The 19733-nt window shown below is 43.2% G+C and overlaps 1 protein-coding gene across 44 annotated transcripts in view; it reads right to left on the reverse strand.

Moving 5' to 3' along the window:
• Clasp1 (cytoplasmic linker associated protein 1) overlaps nucleotides 1–19733 on the reverse strand; it is a 263726-nt gene that overhangs the window by 229272 nt on the left and 14721 nt on the right. For all 44 annotated transcript variants that reach the window (XM_045150081.1, XM_045150066.1, XM_045150080.1 and 41 more), the window contains exon 2: nucleotides 1930–2412. In XM_045150081.1, the coding sequence (XP_045006016.1) occupies nucleotides 1930–2124 (195 nt within the window). In that variant the 5' untranslated portion in view covers nucleotides 2125–2412. The remainder of the gene's footprint in view (nucleotides 1–1929; nucleotides 2413–19733) is intronic.

The following is a 19733-nucleotide window of genomic DNA, read 5'->3' on the forward strand; positions in this document are numbered from 1 at the left end:
AGAACGGAAGGGTCAGAGGCTGTGGAGAAAGGTCAGGTCTTGATCTTTATTCTTTACTGACCCTACAAATGCTATTCTGGAAAAGAAGCCATCTTCAGATCACTAGATCCTCCTCTAGGCAGTGCTGCTGCCTACTTTCACCTTCCACAGAGCCTGCACTGTCATCATCACTGGCTATGAGCTCCTTGGAGAGGAGCCCTATGTGGTAACACCCACCACCAATATCTCAGACCTTAGTAAGCAGCAGGCAAGTAATAACTTGTACCCTCCCTTGCACTTAGTGCTCATAGCAAATAAATTATTCTGACATTCAAAGTGGGGAAACTGAGGTTTGGAAAGTTACAAAAGATCATGCAATAAAGTAGACTCTAGAGATAGCTAATTAACATCGTTCACACCAGTCCATCCCCAAGCCCCTCTTTCCCAGCAGACACTGACGCTGGACAAGTACCATTCCTCCTTCACATCCGTTTTTCCCTCAGGAAGCATGGCTGGCTTCCTTCTTGGGATCAGGAGACTAAGCACGATGGTTGACGGCAATCATGGATACTCATTCCACTTTCCAGTGGTGCTGCGGGCTTGGGGAGATTGTGCAAAATGTCTGCTGGGCATATCTGTGAAGGGCTTTTTGCAAGTAGGACAGAAGAAGGTACTTCCTCCCTAGGTATCATCTCAACTCTATGAGGCTTTTTTGAGACACTACATTTCCTTATAGGAATTTTCAGTCCATTTTATTTGTTTTTGATTTCTTTACCAAAAGCTTCTTTGTACACACACAGAAAAAGTAGTGTGCCACAATTCAAACTTAGACAAGGTAACTTCACAGCCTTCAAAAACACAACTGGCCTGTCTATGACCTCTCATCTGGAACACTCCCACTCTCCAGTACCACCGAGCACTGTCCAGCACTGTGGCACATACAAGAAGCACTTGTTACCTCTGCCAGATGAATAAGCAGATGACTGAAATGGAATTTCAGCTCAACTTCAAAGACAGGTAGGGTACATTTTATAGTCGGTTGTAAATGAAACATTAAAGTGCTAGGTGACATCTATAAAATGCATAAATCCCCACTGCTCTTAGATGAGATGGGAGTTTATATGAACTTAGAAAGCAGAGCCAAAGAAAAGACCCTGTAAGCACCAGTTCCTAAGTCCGAACTAGTCTCGAAGCCTGAGTTTATGAACAAAAGCATAAAAGACTCGGGGTTCCATGAGCCCCTTTTACAATGTCTATGGAACAAACTAGCAGTAATGTTACTTCCCCCTCCCAACCTTCATCCAAAGAGGCCACCCTCTTGACAAAATGAAAAGGGACAGAGGGAGATACCTCTCCAGCACATCAAGCCTCTGAATGGTTAAATGGTCAATGTTCACAGCTCTTTTGGGCAAGAGACCACCACCTACCTCTACACATACCTTCAAACCTGCACTCCCCACCAAGAGCAAATAAGGAGCCTTAATATTTAAACCTGAGGGGTGTCCTCCACACCATTACACATAGGTAAAAAGAGATTCCTTGACAAGAGTCCCAGGTACCCACGAGACAGTGATCTATTTTGATCCCTGAGAGGAGATCCCTGCAGACCCTTGTTATTCATGAAGAACCAGTCACCAAGGTCTCCTGACCTTTCACTGCCAGGCACAATATACACTTTCACTTCAGGACTGCCAATGCTTTTAAACTTCCTAACATAAAAGCTTCTCCTTATCTCTTTATCGGCATTTTCTCTCAAAAGGCTTAAGGCTAAGATTTTTCATCTCCAACAACAACCAAACACAAACACCTTTACCTGCTCCACAATAATGTGTCTAAAAGCCACAACCTATACAAGTGTCTTAAGGGAAGTGAAGGATTTTTTTAAGAACCAATTCTGATTGCCCAAGAAAGACAGCCAGCTTCAGGAGTGCCTCCTACAGCACAGCTTACCTTGTAATTGCTAGAGTTCACCCAAGAGGTAGCGAGTCCATCTACAAGTTTATCTAACATGGTCTGGTCATGCTCAAGGTCCGCAGACTTCTGTTTGTCTGAGAAATAATCTATGAGTTCTTGGCCAACCTGTAATCGTTTGCCCACGTCCTTTTGCAGCACCTGGGCCAGGCAGGACTCCATGCGAGGCTCCATGTTGGAATTCAAATCCAGATCCAGCAGGAGCTAGCAGGCGGTCAGGATGACTCCCTCCCTCCCGGTAGCCGTACCGGGAGGTTGCCTCTTTGTTCGCTGAAGGTTGGTAAGAGCGTGTGTTTCAAAGATGCAATCCAGGGAATGGCAACAATGCACCATGTGTGTCTGAAGAGCAGCTGGGAGGATATTAAAAGTCCAATTTAAATAACTAGTAGGAGATAAAGGAGTGAGCGGCAGGGTGATGTTCTACTACTGGGTCTGAAATACTTCATAGTTCAGCAGTCCATTCTGCAAAGTAAGAAAACAGCATATGAGCACAGTGCACAGCACTCAAATGTCATGAAACGCTACATCAAAGACAAAGAAATTCACGCTGCACAATCTCTTTTAATCACATGTGGTGTGAAGCATGAACACTTGGCAAACATATCAAAAAAACATAATTATTAGGTTTTACTAGCAGAATGCCGAAGCCCAAAGAGCCACACAGTTGGTACACTGCTATTTTTCACAATTTCCTAGCTTGTAAATGCACCAGACAGGAAAGCAATTTCTTCTCTGGCTAGTATATTATTTGTAGTTTTAATATTGCTTCCCACCAAAAACTTAACATCACTCTGCAAATCATCATAGGTACTGAAGCTTATTGCCTTATTAGCCTTCCAGAAGCCCATGTACTGAAAATAGGACAGGCTTGTAGAACACTACAGACCAGAGTAGTCAGCTTGGCCACATTCACCAAAGTCAAGGGCAGCACTTACATCACACTTCCTGCTCAATAGCTGTACAATAAAGTGCCTAGAAATCCCTGCCAACTCCTCCCCCCAACAAAGAAAGGAGAGACAAAGGGAGGAAAAGGAGACCGGTTCTCCTTCTCATTGGTGGCTGACAAAAGCACCATTTGGGGCTGGTATTTTGTTACAAAATCAGTTCTCAAAATCATGTTTAGGGCCAGGCATGGTGGTGCATGCCTTTAATCCCAGAACCCAGGAGGCATAGGTAGGAGGATCCCCATGAGTTCAAGGTCACCTTCAGACTACATAGTGAATTCCAGGTCAGCCTGGGCTAGAAAGAGACCCTACCTCGAAAAACCAAATAATAATAATAATAATAATCATCATCATCATGTTTAGGGAGTGCAAAACACATGATGTGGGAAAAAAAATACCGTAATTAAGTTGTTTTTGCACTGCTGAGGATCGAGTCCAGGGTCTTGTGCATGCAAGGCAAGCCCTCTGTCAATGAGCCAGCTCTTAGTCTCCTAAAATAGTTTTAACTAGGCAAATTTAAAAGGTTACTAGTTAACTGTGGCTGGAAGAACATCTATACATTCACTTCTTCAGTTTTTTATCTCCTACTGTTAACCAATTCCTTCCATTCAAAAATAAGAAGCATTATCTTCAAGATGTAACACCACCCTGATACATTAAATAGAAGTGTCTGTCCTAACAATTTTCTGTGGTTCTATCAGATTTCTTTTGTATTTTTTTATGAGAGAATTGACATGCCAGAGTCTCTAGCCACTGCAATCAAACTCCAGATACGTGTGCCACCTTGTGTGCATGTATCATCTTGTGCATTTGGCTTATAGGAGTTCTGGGGAGTCAAACCTAGGTCCTTAGGCTTCTCAGTAAGAACCTTAACCACTAAACCATCTCTCCAGATCTCCATCAGATTTTTTTGAGACACAGTTTTACTCTGTGACACAGGTTGGCCAGTAAATCACTGTATGTATGTACATATGTATGTACGTATGTATGTACGTATGTATGGTATGTATGTACGTACGTATGTACGTATGTATGTATGTATGTATGTATGTATGTATTGGAACGAGAAAGAGACAGATACAGAGAGAGTTTGGGGAACTGGAGAGATGGCCTTAGTGGTTAAGGCACTTGCCTGCAAAGCCAAAGGACCTAGGTTCGATTCCTCAGGAACCATGTAAGCCTGATGCACAAGATGGTGCATGCATCTGGAGTTTTGTTTGTAGCAGCTGGAGGCCTTGACATGCCTATTCTCTCTCTCTCCTTCTCTCTCTCTTTCTCACCCCCCCTTGTCTCATATAAATAAATAAATAAATAATTATTATTTTAAAAAAGAGAAAGAGGTGAGAATAGGCACGCCAGGGCCTCCAGCCACTGAAAATGAACTCCAGATGCATGTGCCACCTTGTGTGGGTACTGGGGAATCAAGCCTGGGTCCTTTGTCTTTACAGGCAAATGCCTTAACTATTGTGCCATCTATTGTACGCCAAGGCTGGCCTTGAAGTTGCAGCAATTTTCCTGCCTCAACCTCCTGAATACTGGGACTGCAGGCATGTGCCACCATGCCCAGCAACAGATCTACCCAGAAACCAAGTAGTCTTAACTTTCTGTATAAATTAACTCTTCCAGGACCAGTCTCTCCTTTTCTAACCCCAGACTACCTTGAGTTCCTACATAAAAAGGATGGTGCTTCCCCAAGTTATAGAACCATATTTTTCTTATCAAAAAAAAAAAGTGTCTAGTTTTTCCATGGTCACAAAACAAAAGAGTCATTAGTATGCAAATCTGCAATAGTTATCAGGCATCTATAATCCCAGTAGGCCTATGGCAAGAAGGAGACACAGGAAATCTGCCAGAAGCTCATGGGCCAGCCAGCTTGTCAAAGGAACTGTGAACAATGACAACCTGGCTCAAATGAGGTAGAAGGCACAGACTGACACCCAAGGTTGTCCTCCAACCTTCATACATACAATGTCATGAATCCACCCACATTCACACACATGAACACACACACACACACACACACATACACACACACGCAACAGAGACGGGATGGAGAGGAAGAAAGAAATTAAGGTTAAATAAGTAGTTTCCCAGTAAGTTTCCTTCCCCCACCTTCAAATCCCAATTAGAAATCTGGCCTGGCTATGTTCTCACTCTGGGAAAGGTCAGACTTTATCTTAGTGAGAAAGCAACAATCAAGACAGGAAAGTCTCCATCCACTCACTAAACACTAGGAAAGACCCCATCCCTTCAAGTCTTTCCACTACGATTTTTTAAAATATTTTTTAAATGTTTTGGCTTATTTTTATTTATTTGAGAGCAACAGACAGAGAGAAGGAGGAAGAGAGAGACAGAGAGAGAGAATGGGTACGCCAGAGCTTTCAGCCACTGCAAACAAACTCCAGACATGTGCACCTCATTGTGCATCTGGCTAACGTGAGTCCTGGGGAATCAAGCCTCAAACCGGGGTTCTTGGGCATCACAGGCAAACGCCTAACCGCTAAGCCATCTCTCCAGCCCTAATCTTTTATTTTTATTTGTTTATTTATTTGACAGAGAAAGAGGGAGAGAAATTGGATGTGCCAGGGCCTCCAGCCACTGCAGACAAAATCCAGATGTGTGCGCCCCCTTGTGCATCTGGATAATGTGGGTCCTGGGGAACTGAACCTGGGTCCTTTGGCTTTGTAGGAAAACACCTAAACCACTAAGCTATCCCTCCAGCCCTCCACTATGTTTTTTTAAATACATATTATAAAGACCTCCTCCCTTTCAGGTTTATAAGTCAGCAATTGAGTGCTTGTGTAATGTGCACAAGCAGTTGGGTTTGATCCCCAGAACTTCAAAGGGGGAAAGGTATCTCCTCTTTAATTGTAGTTGTGCAAGAGTTTTAACAAGAGTATGCATCTTAAAGGGAATTATACAACAAAGGCTCAGAACCCTCAAAAGGTCACGAACTCATATGTATAAAACCCACAGACTGAGAGACAGGCAGTCTTGACTATTAAACAGACTGTGCCTCCTTGTTTCCTTTTTCTTATTTTTAAAGCTAAGAAGAAAAAGAAAGTAACTGGCAGCCTCTCTTACACTACTTCTTAATGAACTGGTTTACTGTCACCTTTTTGTATGATTGAGTATTTTCTCCTCCTCTACTTTCAAAAGCGTTCAGGGAATATTAAGAGCATTTGCAAGGTACAAGAAGACAACCCTCCTCCCATCCTCAGCTTCCCTCCTATGAAGCCTTTAGAAATATCTTTGGCTACACCAGCAAATAAGTACTACATATGTTCCCTCCATCTCCCTCAGGAAGAGTTTTCTACAAATAAAGAGTTTCCACAATTAAATCACAAAAATGCAGGCAATGAAAGCAGCTGCACAGGACCTGCACAATATTAGATCCATCCACATCATTTTGTCATGGATGATGGAGAACAAAAAGGAAAAAAGATTAGTTGGAAAGAAGAGTCTCAGTGGAAAAGGAATGGAAGAAGAGGGACAAAGGAAGAGAATTATGATCAACATACATTAGGTACATGTCTGAATAATGTCAATAAAAATGTTTCAAAAGGGCTGGAGAGATGGCTTAGTGGTTAAGGCGCTTGCCTGCAAAGCCAAAGGACCTTGGTTCTATTCCCCAAGACCATGTTAGCCAGATGCACAAGGGGGCACATGCGTCTGAAGTTCATCTGCAGTGGCTGGAGGCCCTGGCATGCCCATTCTTTCTCCCTCTCTCTGCCTCTTTCTCTCCCCCCCCCCCGCCAAATAAATAAATAAAAATAAAGTTTAAAAAAAAAATTTTAATGTTTCAAAAAAAACAGGCAAAAACTAATATGGGGGCTGGAGAGATGGCTAAGCAGGCACTTGCCTGCAAAGCCTGAAGACCTGGCTTTGATTCCCCAGTACCCACATAAAGCCAGATGCACAGTGGTGCATGTGTCTGGAAATCATTTACAGTGGCTGGAGACCTAAGCATATCCTCCCTCCCTCCCTCCTCCCTCCCTCTCTCTTTCTCTTTCTCTCTCTCTCTCTGCCTCTTCTCTCTCGCTCGCTCAAATAAATAAATAAAATATTTTAAAAGGTCTAATATATCTTTGAACTTGCCATATAAGGATGACTTGATTGTCCTGCTTCCACGTCCTAAATACTTAGATTACAGTCATGTACTGCCATGCCTAGTTTGTTCAGTGCTGGAAATCAAACCCAGAACTCCATGCACATTAGGCAAGTACTCTACAAGCACTCCACTGACTGTGCTCTACCAACCAGACCAACACTCTGTTTTGTTTTGTTTTTTTAACCTGGAATTCACTATGTAGTCTGAGGGTGGCCTCACAGCAATCCTCCTAACTCTGGGATTAAAGGTGTGCACCACCACACCTGGCTAGCACTTTGCTCTTGATTAAGCATAATCCTAGATCACATTCTAACACCAGTATGGATAGGCTTGCCACTGTATCTGAAATGTGAGCCTGTAATGTCAGCCTGCTATGAAGTTAATGATTGCCAGGATTCATCTTCTACAGAAATGCCTGTTTTTATTTCACAGTAAAATCTAAAAGATACTCATTTGAAACTTGTAGGCTGAAGAATGATGGTACGATGCTGATGTTAAACTGGAATAGATCTCTCTCACTCATGAATTTGGACCACTCAGCAAACAGCTCAGTAATGACACAATAGCTAGAATGTGCCAAGGTGTCCGGGGAAGAAGTGGTTGCACTTCTTGTGGCTGCAGATTCAGAAACGCACATGGGGGCTGGAAAGATGGCTCAGCAGAATGTGCACGTTACTTCTATCCCATCCTACCTGTCACAACATATCATAAAGCTAGCCATGATTGTGAGAAAGTAGCCCCGTTAGCTCCGTAGGAGCAGCAAGAGTCTCTGTGAGGAAACACAGCCTAGCCATTCATTGGGGCAGCTAGGAAACGTTATGGCTTATTTCTCAATCTAGTGTGCACACATACACACACACACCCGCACAAATATATACACATATTAGCAAAATGGCTATTTGTAGAGTGAATAAGTGGATAGGGTAAATACATACGCATCCCTGTTTATTCATCACTAGTCTATGTCATTTTTTGGTGGGGGGGCAGGGTCTCCTGCATATAACCCAGGCAGGTCTCACGCTTGCTAAGTAGCTGAGGATGATGTTGAACTGATCCTCCTACTTCCCCATTCAAGTGATGGAATTACTGACACATGCTGCAATTCCCAACTCCGGTTATTTTTACTTAATCTCCTCATCAAATATCATTCCTCAGTATAAATGAGTCCAGCTGATGTCTTGAGGTGAAAGAGCTTCCAACTACTTGGACAAAAAAAAAAAAAAAAATCTGTGGACATAAAAATTCAATACAAAAGTAGAAAGCACAATTAAGAGATGTCACAGGTAGAATAAAACACCTCCCAAATGTAAGGTCCAAGTGAATATTGTGGAACTTAAGGGAGGTTGGATTAAGAAGGCCTGGAATAACAACATCAAAATGACACAAACAAGCTTCAACGGAGCTTTGCTACAAACTGTGGATAGGATTTCATGCCTCCTAGCTATATTTTTCCTATTATTATTTTCCTTTATCATATGTAATTTTTTTTAGATTTTATTTTTTTATTATTAGAGACAGAAAGGGAGAGAGAGAGAGAAGGGGCAAGCCAGGGCTTCTAGCCACTGCAAACGAACTCCAGATGCATGTGCCACCACGTGCATCTTACGTGGCTCCTGGAGAATCAAACATAGGTCCTTGGGCTTCGCAGGCATGTGCCTTAACCACTAAGCCATCTCTCCATTCCCCATATATAATCTTTTCTGTCATATATACATATGAGGGAAAAACATAAGAAAATGAAGGAGGTAGAAATACAGGGGAAAGGTATGGTAAGACGAGTGCACTGAGATGCCTGGGAGACAGGTAGGGTTATTCTCATTCTTGAAGCTCAGATAGGTTGGTCAGAAAAAATAAAACCTATCTAAGATTTAAAATCTAGTAACTGAAGCTGGGCATGGTGGCACACGCCCTTTAATCCCAGCACTGGAGAGGCAGAGGTAGGAGGATCGCCATGAATTCGAGGCCACCTTGAGACTACATAGTGAGTTTCAGGTCACCTTGGAGTGACACCCTACCTGGGGGAGGGGGGGAAATCCAGCAACTAAAGCCAGGCATGGTGGTTCACACCTTTAATCCCAGCCCTCAGGAGGCAGAGGTAGAAATATTCTGTGAGTTTGAGATCAGCCTGAGACTATACAGCAAGTTCCAGGTCAGCCTGGGCTAGAGTAAGACCCTACCCTGAAAAAATAACCCAACTCCTCCCTGAAACAAGCTAGTAACTGTCAGGCAGTACTTTACTGCCTGTCCCAAAGATTGTGTTTCCACTACACTACTGCTTCTTTGAAAAGTCAAAGCATGGGCACTTACTGGTTGTTCAACATGAAAACATTAAATAGTTACAGCATATGGGCCATGAATTAAAAAGCTAGTCAGGGCTGGAGAGATGGCTCAGCAATCAAGGTGCCTGCCTGCAAAGCCTAAGAACTCAGGTTTAATTCCCTAGTACTCACCTAAGCATTCATCTGGAGTTTGTTTGCAATGGCTGGAGGCCTTGGTGCACCCATTCTCTCTATCTGCCTCTTTCTCTCTCTAATAAAAATCAAAACAAGTAAAAGAAATAAGTCAAAGTATAGGCAAATGCTTTGGAAGCTGCATGCGTGTATGTATGTGCATATAGTGTGTTTGCATGTATGTGGGGGATTGGTACATGTAGATATGCATGCACACATGTGTGGGGGACTCAAAGACCAATGCCAGATGTCTTCCTCAATCACGCTTCACCTTATTAATTGATTAGGAGGATCGCCACGAATTCGAGGCCACCCTGAAATTACAGAGTAAATTCTAGGTCAGCCTGGGCCAGAGTGAGACCCTACCTTGAAAAACAAAACCCTCAAGGAGGCTGCTGCCTAAAACAAGGAAGAATTGCACCCTCCTAAGCCGGAGGTGTCAGAGGAAGGAAGACAAAATGCTATCTTAGGAAGCTCAGCAATACTTCATTCAACGGGGAATTCTTAGGATGGGCACCTCATGCCATGAGAACATGAACAGCCGCAGGCCCACTTTCACTGTCACCAGCAGCTCAGGCAAGCTGCCAACAACTGAAGAGTGTCCCCTAAACACCCAGCTTCAGAGGGTCATCCCTTGCCTTTCTTTGATGACACCATAACGGGAAAGGTTCTTTCCTCGGTGGTCGTCTGTACCACCAGCTTTGTTCTCTGAAGCTCTTTCTGCACTCTTCTGGCCACGCCAATCTGGCCTCCCTCCCTGCACTGCTCTTGTCAGCCTCCTCATCAGATGCTGTGTTGGCAAATCCAAGGAATACTTTTTCACACTTACCTAACCTCATCTCTCATATTCATGACTCACTACCCTTTCTTGTAAAATTCCCCACTTCTGGTGAAACCAATGGTGAGAGTATCACATCTTCCTGCCACCTCTCTAGCTGCACAGACTCAAGTTTCTTTACCTACCTCTACTTACTAAAGAAAGAATACTTACTTAAGTAATGCTCTGTATACTAGCCTCTAATGTGTCTCAAAATCTACAAATCACCATTCTGACATGAAGCTGCAAGACTGAGCAAACAATATACTGCCCAGTCTTAATAGCAAACAGAAGATGACTAGGGTTAGCTCAGCAGAAGAGCACCAGGCAGGCGCTCAGGCCCTGGCCCATCCCTGGAATGAATACTGTCACCACAAAGATTATGTATGGGGAGATAGATGTACTTATCCGGATTTGAACATTGTATCATATATATCAAAATAGCACACGGTAGGTACTTCATAAATATATAGAATTTTCATCTGTTGACTAAAAAAATTTAACCAATATTTTTTAAAGCTGGAATTAATCATGTAATACTTTACAGTGAAAAAAAAACCAGTCTCCTTCCCTGTTCCCTCTTCCTCTGCAATTAAATAAATGAAAAAAAATTTTTTTTTGGTTTTTCGAGATAGGGTCTTACTCTGCCCAAGCTGACCTGGAATTCGCTATGGAGTCTCAGGGTGGCCTCAAACTCACTGCATTCCTCCTACCTCTGCCTCCTGAGCGCTCAAGCGCTGGTGTGTACCACTACAACCAACTTGAAAATATTTTTTAAAAAAATTACTTTATAAAATTTATTTTTATTTATTTATTTGAGAGAGTGAGCACATGGACACGCCAGGGCCTCCAGCCATTGCAAACGAACTCCAGATACATGGGCCACTATGTGTATCTACTTTTACATGGGCACTGGAAATCAAAACCTGTCTGACAGACTTTGTAAGCAAGTGCCTTTAATCACTGAGCTATCTCCCCAGCCTAAAAATTATTTTTAAGGCCAGATATGGTGCCTCACACTTTTAATCCCAGTTAAATTCAAGACTCACACCTTTAACTCAGGAGGCTAAAGTAAGAGGATCACTATGAGTTTGAGGCCAGCCTGTGCTACAGTGAGACCCTTCCTCATAAAGGGGGAGCTAGAGATGGCTCAGTGGTTAAGGGTGCTTCCTATGCAAACATGAAAGCCTAAGACCATCTGAATTCAAATCTCCAGAACCCACATAAAGAGTTGGGCATGGCACTCACGCACAGGGATTAGAGACTAGACAATTATTGGAACTAATGAACAAGAGACTCTATCACAAGTAAAAAAGGTGGGTGAGTAATGGAGATCACAAAATGTTTTTTGCTGGCCCCTGCAGACCACACAGGGTACTGCATCAGCACATACACATGCATGCAACACGCATACACACACACAAGAATTGTTTGCTAGACATGGTGGCCATGGTAGTTCTGAATGCTAGGGTCCCAGCTGATGGAAATTTGGGAATTAACACCCCCTGAAGGCAGTGTATTATCGAGGGAGGGCTTATGAGTGTTATAGCCAGTTTCCCCATGCCAGTGTTTGGCACACTCTCCTGTTCCCATTGTCCACCTTACGAGGGCCAGGGGGTGATGTCCACCCTCTGCTCATGTCATCATTTTCCCCTGCCATCATGGAGCTTCCCCTCGAGCCTGTAAACCAAAATAAACCTCTTTTCCCCAGAAAATGCTCTTGGTTGGGTGATTTCTACCACGAATGAGAACCTGACTGCAACAGCAAAGTGGTAGCAAGGAGTGGAATTGCTGCTAAACACCTGACTGTGTGGCTGTGGCCTTTTGGAGCTGATTTTCAAGAGGAATGTGGAAGGATTTGAAACCCCGGTCTCAAGAGATGCCTTGCAGTGCTCTAAGTACAGCTTGATGGACTATTCTGGTCAGAGTTGAAAGACCTGAATGTAGTAACAACTATGGGTTGTGTTGGTAAAGTGCTTCCCATTGCAAGCATGAGGATTTGAGTTTGAGCCTTAGAACCCATGTCAAATAGCAAGGCATGGTGGCATGTGCTTGATATCCTAACACTGGGGAGGTGGAGAAAAACAGTCATGTCATCCAGTCTGTCCTAATTGGCAAGCCCCAGGCCAGTGAGAGACCATCTCTCAAGAAAAGTAGACAGTACATACTACTACAGGATGGCCTCTGGTCTTCACATGCACGTGCAGATACATTCACTTGTACCTGCACAAACATAAACACTCCCCTCACCTACATACACACAGACAAGATAGATGAACTGTATTTCTATACACTGACAAAGAATGATCTGAAATGAAACTAAACAGTTCTCTTAATAATGGGGTCAGCAAGAAGAATAAAATTGGGAATGAGCAAGAGAAGTGTAATGCTTGTATTGTGAATGATGCAATGCTATTAGAAGAAATTAAAGATGAGAGTAAATGAAAAGTCATCCTGTGTTCCTGGATTTGAAGACATGTAATGCTATAAGGGGAGAGCTCCCTACGCTGCTCTCCACAATCCCTATTCAGATGTACTTTCAGAAATTGACAAATTGATCATAAAATTCACATAGAAATGCAGGCAGCCCTGAAGCACCAAAGCAGTCTTAAAAAGAACACACTTGGAAGACTTTCATAGCTTACTACAAAGCTGTGGCAATTGAGACAGCTGGGTATGGATATAAGGGCAGTCATATAGAACAGTGGAATAGAACAGCAGTTAAAGGTGCTTGCTTGCTAAATTGCTATATTCAATTAAGTTACCTAGTGCCCATATAAAGCCAGATGCAAAAAGGAGCACAAGCATCTGGGTTCCTTTGCAGCGGCAAGAGACACTACTGTGCACAGGCACACACACACACAAATGAATAAATGAAAAGTAAACCTTATAATTATTAATATATATGCATGAAATGTCAGAGCATTCGGTTTAATAAATACTGTTGGCTGTAAAGAAGGATGAACTCCAAAAGCAAGTGTCTTCAAGGGTGGAGAGATGGCTTAGTGGTTAAAGCATTTGCCTGCAAAGCCTAAGGACCCATGTTCAACTCTCCAGGTCCCATGTAAGCCAGACACACAAGGTGACGCAAGAGCACAAGGTCGCACATGTGCACAAGGTGGCATACACATCTGGAGTTTGATTGCAATGCATGGAGGCCCTAGCACACCATTTCATTCCCTCTTTCTCTCTCTCTCTCTCTCATAAAAAAATATTTTGGGGGGGCTGGAGAGATGGCTTAGCAGTTAAGGTACTTGCCTATAAAGCCAAAGGACCCAGGTTCAATTCCTCAGGACCCACATAAGCTAGATGCACAAGGTTGTGCATATGTCTGGAATTTGTTTGCAGTGCTGGAGGCCCTGGTATAACCATTCTCTTTCTCTTTTTCTCTCTCTCTCTCTCCCCCTCCCTCCCTCCTCTCAAGTAAATAAAAATAATTTTAAAGCCGGGTATGGTGGTGCAAGGCTTTAATTCCAGTACTCAGCAGGCAGAGGCAGGAGGATCACTGTGAGTTCAAGGCCAGCCTGAGACATAGTGATTCCAGATCAGCCTGGGCTAGAGTGAGACACTACCTCAAAAGAAAATAGTAACAATAATTTTTTTTTAACTTTTTTAGTTATAAAATAAGTGGCTCCAGCCAGGAAGATTGAACAATAGAATTTGGAATGATCAGTAGTATCATGGATCACTGAAGAAGTTAGGAAGGGAATTTAAAAATTCCCTAGAATCACATACCCTTATATTAATGCTACTCTCACTTTGGGAAGAGAATCTTCTCTTTTCAGATGGCAGTGACCTTGGGACGACTCAGAAGGTATCACAGAGCTGGAAAGAAGTGACTGGAGTACTGAGTAACATCTTGATCACACCTTCCAGGGTCTAATGCAGAAGAGGTAGCGGAAAGAATGTAAGAGCCAAAGGAAGGCTAGGACTCCTTACAACGTGCTCCCTCCAGACATAAAATGGTCTGGATATCCATGACCTCCCAGTGCTTGACACTACCTACACAAGACCATCATAAGAGGAGGAAAGGATCATGATATCAAAATAAAAGAAAGACTGATTTGAGATGGGGAGGGGATATGATGGTGAATGGAATTTCAAAGGGGAAAAGTGGGGGGAGGGAGGATATTAACATGGGATATTTCTTATAATCATGGAAAATGTTAATAAAAATTGAGAAAAAAATTTCCTAGGATCAAATAAAAATGAAAGCACAATGAGGGAAGTTTATAGTTATGAGTGACTACATTAAGGCAATGGAATTAAGTATTCACACTGTGAATACACCACCAGGAGATGCTGCAGTTTTCATTTACTTCACAGTACCTTCTAATTCCTTATAATTTTCTCTAACCCACTGGTGACTTAGGAGAACATAGATTAATTCTGATGTATTTGTAAATTTCTCAAATTATCTTCTACTATCTATTATTAATTTCATTCCACTGTGGTCAGAAAAAAAAACATACTTTGTGTGACTTCCATACTTTTAAATTTACTGAGACTAATTTATGACATAACATATGGTCTATCTTAGAGAATGCTCATATGTCCTTGGAAAATAATGTGTGTTCTACTGTTCTTCTATAAATATCTTCCCCTTACCTACTTGAAAGTTTGCCTGCATCTAGATCAGGCTTACAGAAAAATTATCCCAGTTATCTACATCTTAAAAGTTCTTATTTTATTCCACAGTTCTATACTGAGTACTGATACAATGCATGCATGCATGTATGTATGTGTATTTCTTGCCTTTAATCAGATTTCTAACTTACCGGTCTCTCCTTTTAAAAAGGAAAAACTTAGTTCCTAGGACAATATAAACAGTTCCTTTCTAGAAGCAAAACCTACTAAAAAATCTAAGCAGGAAAATACATAATCGCCAGCTAGAAAGATTTTCTAAGAAGTTTCTAAACAGGAAAATTCTCAGACTTAGTGAATAAGAAAAAAGGAGAGCACTGGATATGTCACTTGATAGTATAACAGCTGACATAGCCATCCCAAATTTCCCCAGGGAGTTGGGCTGCACCCAGCTGACAAAAAAGAAAACCTATTAAGTTCTGGGTATTTAATGTGAAGACAGAAGGTGCCAGAAGCTAGGCATCTAAGAGCAGGAGGAGGTTTTCTGTTACTGAATAAAGAAGTCAAGCTAGGCCAGGCGTGATGGCTTAATCCCAGCACCCGGGAGGCAGAGGTAGGAGGACTGCCGAGAGTAAAAGGCCACCCTGAGCCTCCAAAGTGAATCCCAGGTCAGCAAGGGCTAGAGTGAGACTCTACCTCAAAAAAACAAAATAATAAAATAGACATTCAGGCCAGGGCTGTGGCTTGGCGGTACAGCACTTGTTAGCCTGTATGAGGCCCTGCATCTGATCCTCAGCACTGCTAAACAGATGAGTAAACCGCCCACTTTACATTTGAAACAGCAGTTTCCAGTTCATGAAGTGGTTATCCAAAGGCTAATATATCTATCCTCCACAAAACCTGCACAGGCCATGCTGACCTGCAGAAGAAAAAGCAGGTTCCCAGATTCAGAGGGAGAATGTACTAGAGCCACACACAAGTACAAAACAGAGCCAGGATTTAGACAAAGGTGTCTAACTACAGACCCAAGTTACCACTACTTCCTCTAGCCAACCACATACACAGGTCTGAGCATGGTGGCACATACCAATAATCCCAGCACCGGGGAAATGGAGACAGAACGATCCCCAGGGCTTTCAAATAACTAATAGCACCTAATTGGTGAGTGGAGAAAAATAGAAGACAACCCTCGGTGTCAACCTCTGGCCCAAACACAAATGTGCACGCGCGCGCGCGCGCACACACACACACACATGCACACTTACCACTCATACATACACATCAAACAGAAAGAGAAAATTACAGGGATATACTCAAAAGGGGGTAAGGGAGAGAAAGACAGACAGACAGAGAGTTTACAGGTGTGCCAGAATGTACAGACAGTATGCCAGGGCCTCTTACCACTGCAGATGAATTCTCGATTCATACACCACCACTTTGCACATCTGGCTTTATGTGGGTGCTGGGAAATTGAACCCAGGCTGGTAGGTTTTGCAAAAAAGCACCTTTAACCACTGAGCTATCTCCTCATCCTTAAAATCTGAACTTTCCTGGGCTGGAAGAATGGCTTAGTGGTTAAGGCACTTGCCTGGAAAGCCAAAGGACCTGGGTTTGATTCCCCAGGACCCACATTAGCCAGATGCACAAGGGGGCATATGCATCTGGAGTTCATTTGCAGTGGCACACACATTCTCTCTCTCTCCCTCTCTCTCTCTCTCTCTCTCTCTCTCTCCCCCCTTCCCTGTCAAATAAATAAATAAAATAAATTAGAAAATTTCTTTTTCAAATTTCCCACCTATCGGCCTTAAAAACATCATGATGGGGGCTGGAGAAATGGCTTAGTGGTTAAGCACTTGCTTGTGAAGCCTAAGGACCCTGGTTCAATTCCCCAGGACACAAGGGGGCGCATGTATCTGGAATTAGTTTGCAGTGGCTGGAGGTCCTGGCATGCCTCTTTGTCACTCTCAAATAACTAAATAGAAATAAACCAAAAAAAAAAATATGACGGAAGGCATCATGTTATTAACTATATGTGCACACACTGCCCTTTGGTACAGGTGCTTGTCTGTTTTACACTACTCTATATTTTATGATTTTTTAAAACTTAAGAACTTGGGAATAATTCCCTGTCAATTCCTTAAAGATTTCATCTTTTAATTTCTTTGTAAGGGTATAGTGTCTGTGCTGGTCTCAACTGGTCTTTTCCAGTCTCATCCGATCTTGACTGGTCTCAACTGGTCTGAACCAGTCTCAACTAGTCTTGACTGGTCTGTTCCAGTCTGGACTGGTCTGTTACAGTCTGTTCCGGTCTCGACTAGTCTCAACTGGTCTGTTCTGGCCTCAACTGGTCTTGACAGGTCTCGGAACAGTCTGGGCTAGTCTTTTCGGTTTCAACTGGTCTCAGGTCTGGACCGGTCAAAACTGGTCCATTCTGGTCTCGACTGGTCTGAACCGGACTCAACTAGTCCGTTCTGGTCTCAACTGGTCTGCACTGGTCTCAGCTGGTCTGTTTTGGTCTCAATTGGTCTATTCTGGTCTCATCTGGTCTCAACTGGTCTCAACTGGAGTGGTCTCGGCCATATCAGATCTGGACCGGTCTCAACTGGTCTCAGTCTTGACTGCTTATGTTGTTACCAGCTCATTATCTCCATTGATATGCAATTTAAAAAAAATCATACCTAAGGGATATACTTGGCCCCTTTTATTATGAGTGGATCTAAATCTGTTAGAGTTGTAGACAAGAATTCTCTTTATCTTGCTTAAATTATCTTCCAATACGAACACTACTATTTAAATGCCTTAAACTTTTCTTACTATAAAACATTCAGTTTTTAACTATCTAAAAAATGTTTTTTATTTGCTTATATTAGGCAGAGAAAAAGAGAACATGAGTGAATGAGTATGGGCATGCCAAGGTCTCCTGTCACTGTAAATGACAGGTGCACTTGCTACTGGTTTTTTGTGGGTACTGGGGAAATGACCAGTCCGGTCCAGACCACTCCAAACAAGTTCACACCAGACAAGATGGGAACAGGGGCCAGAGCAGACCAGTCCAGACTGGAACAGACCAGTCGAGATCAGTTGAGAACATTCCAGACCAGAACAGACCATTTGAGACTGGTCCAGACTGGAATGGACCAGTCCAGACTGGTGAGACTGGAATAGACCGGAACAGACTGGTTGAGACTGGAACAGACCAGAACAGTTGAGACAGTCCAGACCGGAATGGACTGGTCAAGACTGGAACAGACCGGAACAGCCCAGTTAAGCCTGGAACAAGACTGGCCCAGACTGGAACAAACCAATCGGGAGTAGTCAAGACAAGTTGAGACCGGCACAGACCAGGCAAGACCAGTTGAGAATGGTCCAGACTGGAACAGTCCAGTCCAGACTGTAACAGACCAGTAGAGCAGTCGAGAACAGCACAGACCAGTCAAGACAAGTCAAGAACGCTACAGACTGGAACAGACCACTTGAGACTGCAACAAGACTGGTCCACACTCGAACAGACTGGAACAGTCGACACCAGTTGCGACCAGAACAGACTGGTCGAGACTGGCTCAGACATAAACAGACCAGATCAGACCACGATAGGCCACTTGAGACCAGAAAGGACCAGTCAAAACCAGTTCAGACAGGAACAGACAAGTTCAGACTGGAATGGACTGGTTTAGACTGGAACAGACCAATTGACACCGGTCCAGACCGGTTGAGAACAGTAGAGACCAGTTCAGACTAGAATAGACCAGTCAGGACCAGTTCAGACTGGAACAGACTGGTCGAAATGGGTTGGAATGGACCGACCAGATTCAAATAAAAAGGGCAGGAGCATGATGAAACACAATTCTGGGACCACTATTTACCAACACGGGCATGGGATGTTAGAATGGCATATACATATATGGGCATGTGCCACATATACACTATGCTGCCACTACTGCCCCCCACACATACAAGGGGAAAAAAAGGAAAAGATGGGCTGGAAGCCAGGCATGGTGGCGCACATCTTTAATCCCAGCACTCAGGAAAAGCAGAGGTAAGAGGATCATGGTGAATTTGAGGCCAGTGTGAGCCTACATAGTGAATTCCAGGCCAGCGTGAGCTAGAGTGAGACTCTACCTTGAAAAGCAAAAAATAAATAAGGTGACAACAGAAGAAATTATCTAATGCAAAACCTGTGGCCTACATACATACATGTACATGTATTTTCACACTCATAGGCATATATACATCAATGCACACCCCTCCACACACACACAAACAATGACAAGAGCTGGGTGTGGTAGAGCATACCTTTAATCCTAGCACTCAGGAGGCAGAGGTAGGAGGATCACCATGAGTTCGAGGCCACCCTCAGACTACATGGTGAATTCTAGGTCAGCCTGGACTACAGTGAAACCCTACCTCGAAAAAAAAATACATATATATGGCATTAAGTGGGCTGGAGATATGGCTCAGAGGTTAAGGCACTTGCCTGAAATGCCTCAAGACCCAGGTTCGACTCTCCAGTACCCATGTAAAGCCAGATACACAAAGTGGTGCATGCATCTAGAGTTTGTTTACAGTAGCTTCTACAGGCCTTGGTAAATGCATTCATTCTCTATTTCTTGCTCCGCTTGCAAATATCTTTATAAACTGGCACAAGGGCTAGAGAAATGACTTAGCAGTTAAGGTGCTTGCCTGCGAAGCCGAAGGACCCAAGTTCGAATCCCCAGAACCCACATAAGCCAGATGCACATGGTGGCACATGCACCTGGAGTTTGTCTGCAGTGGCTAGAGGCCCTGGAGTACCCATTCTCTCTCTCTCTCCCCCCCCCTTGCTCTCTTTCTCTCTAAAAAAAAATAATAATAAAGAAAATAAAAAATTAATTAAAAAA

The sequence above is a fragment of the Jaculus jaculus genome, chromosome 5 (genome assembly GCF_020740685.1).
Source record: "Jaculus jaculus isolate mJacJac1 chromosome 5, mJacJac1.mat.Y.cur, whole genome shotgun sequence".
Lineage (NCBI taxonomy): Eukaryota > Metazoa > Chordata > Mammalia > Rodentia > Dipodidae > Jaculus > Jaculus jaculus.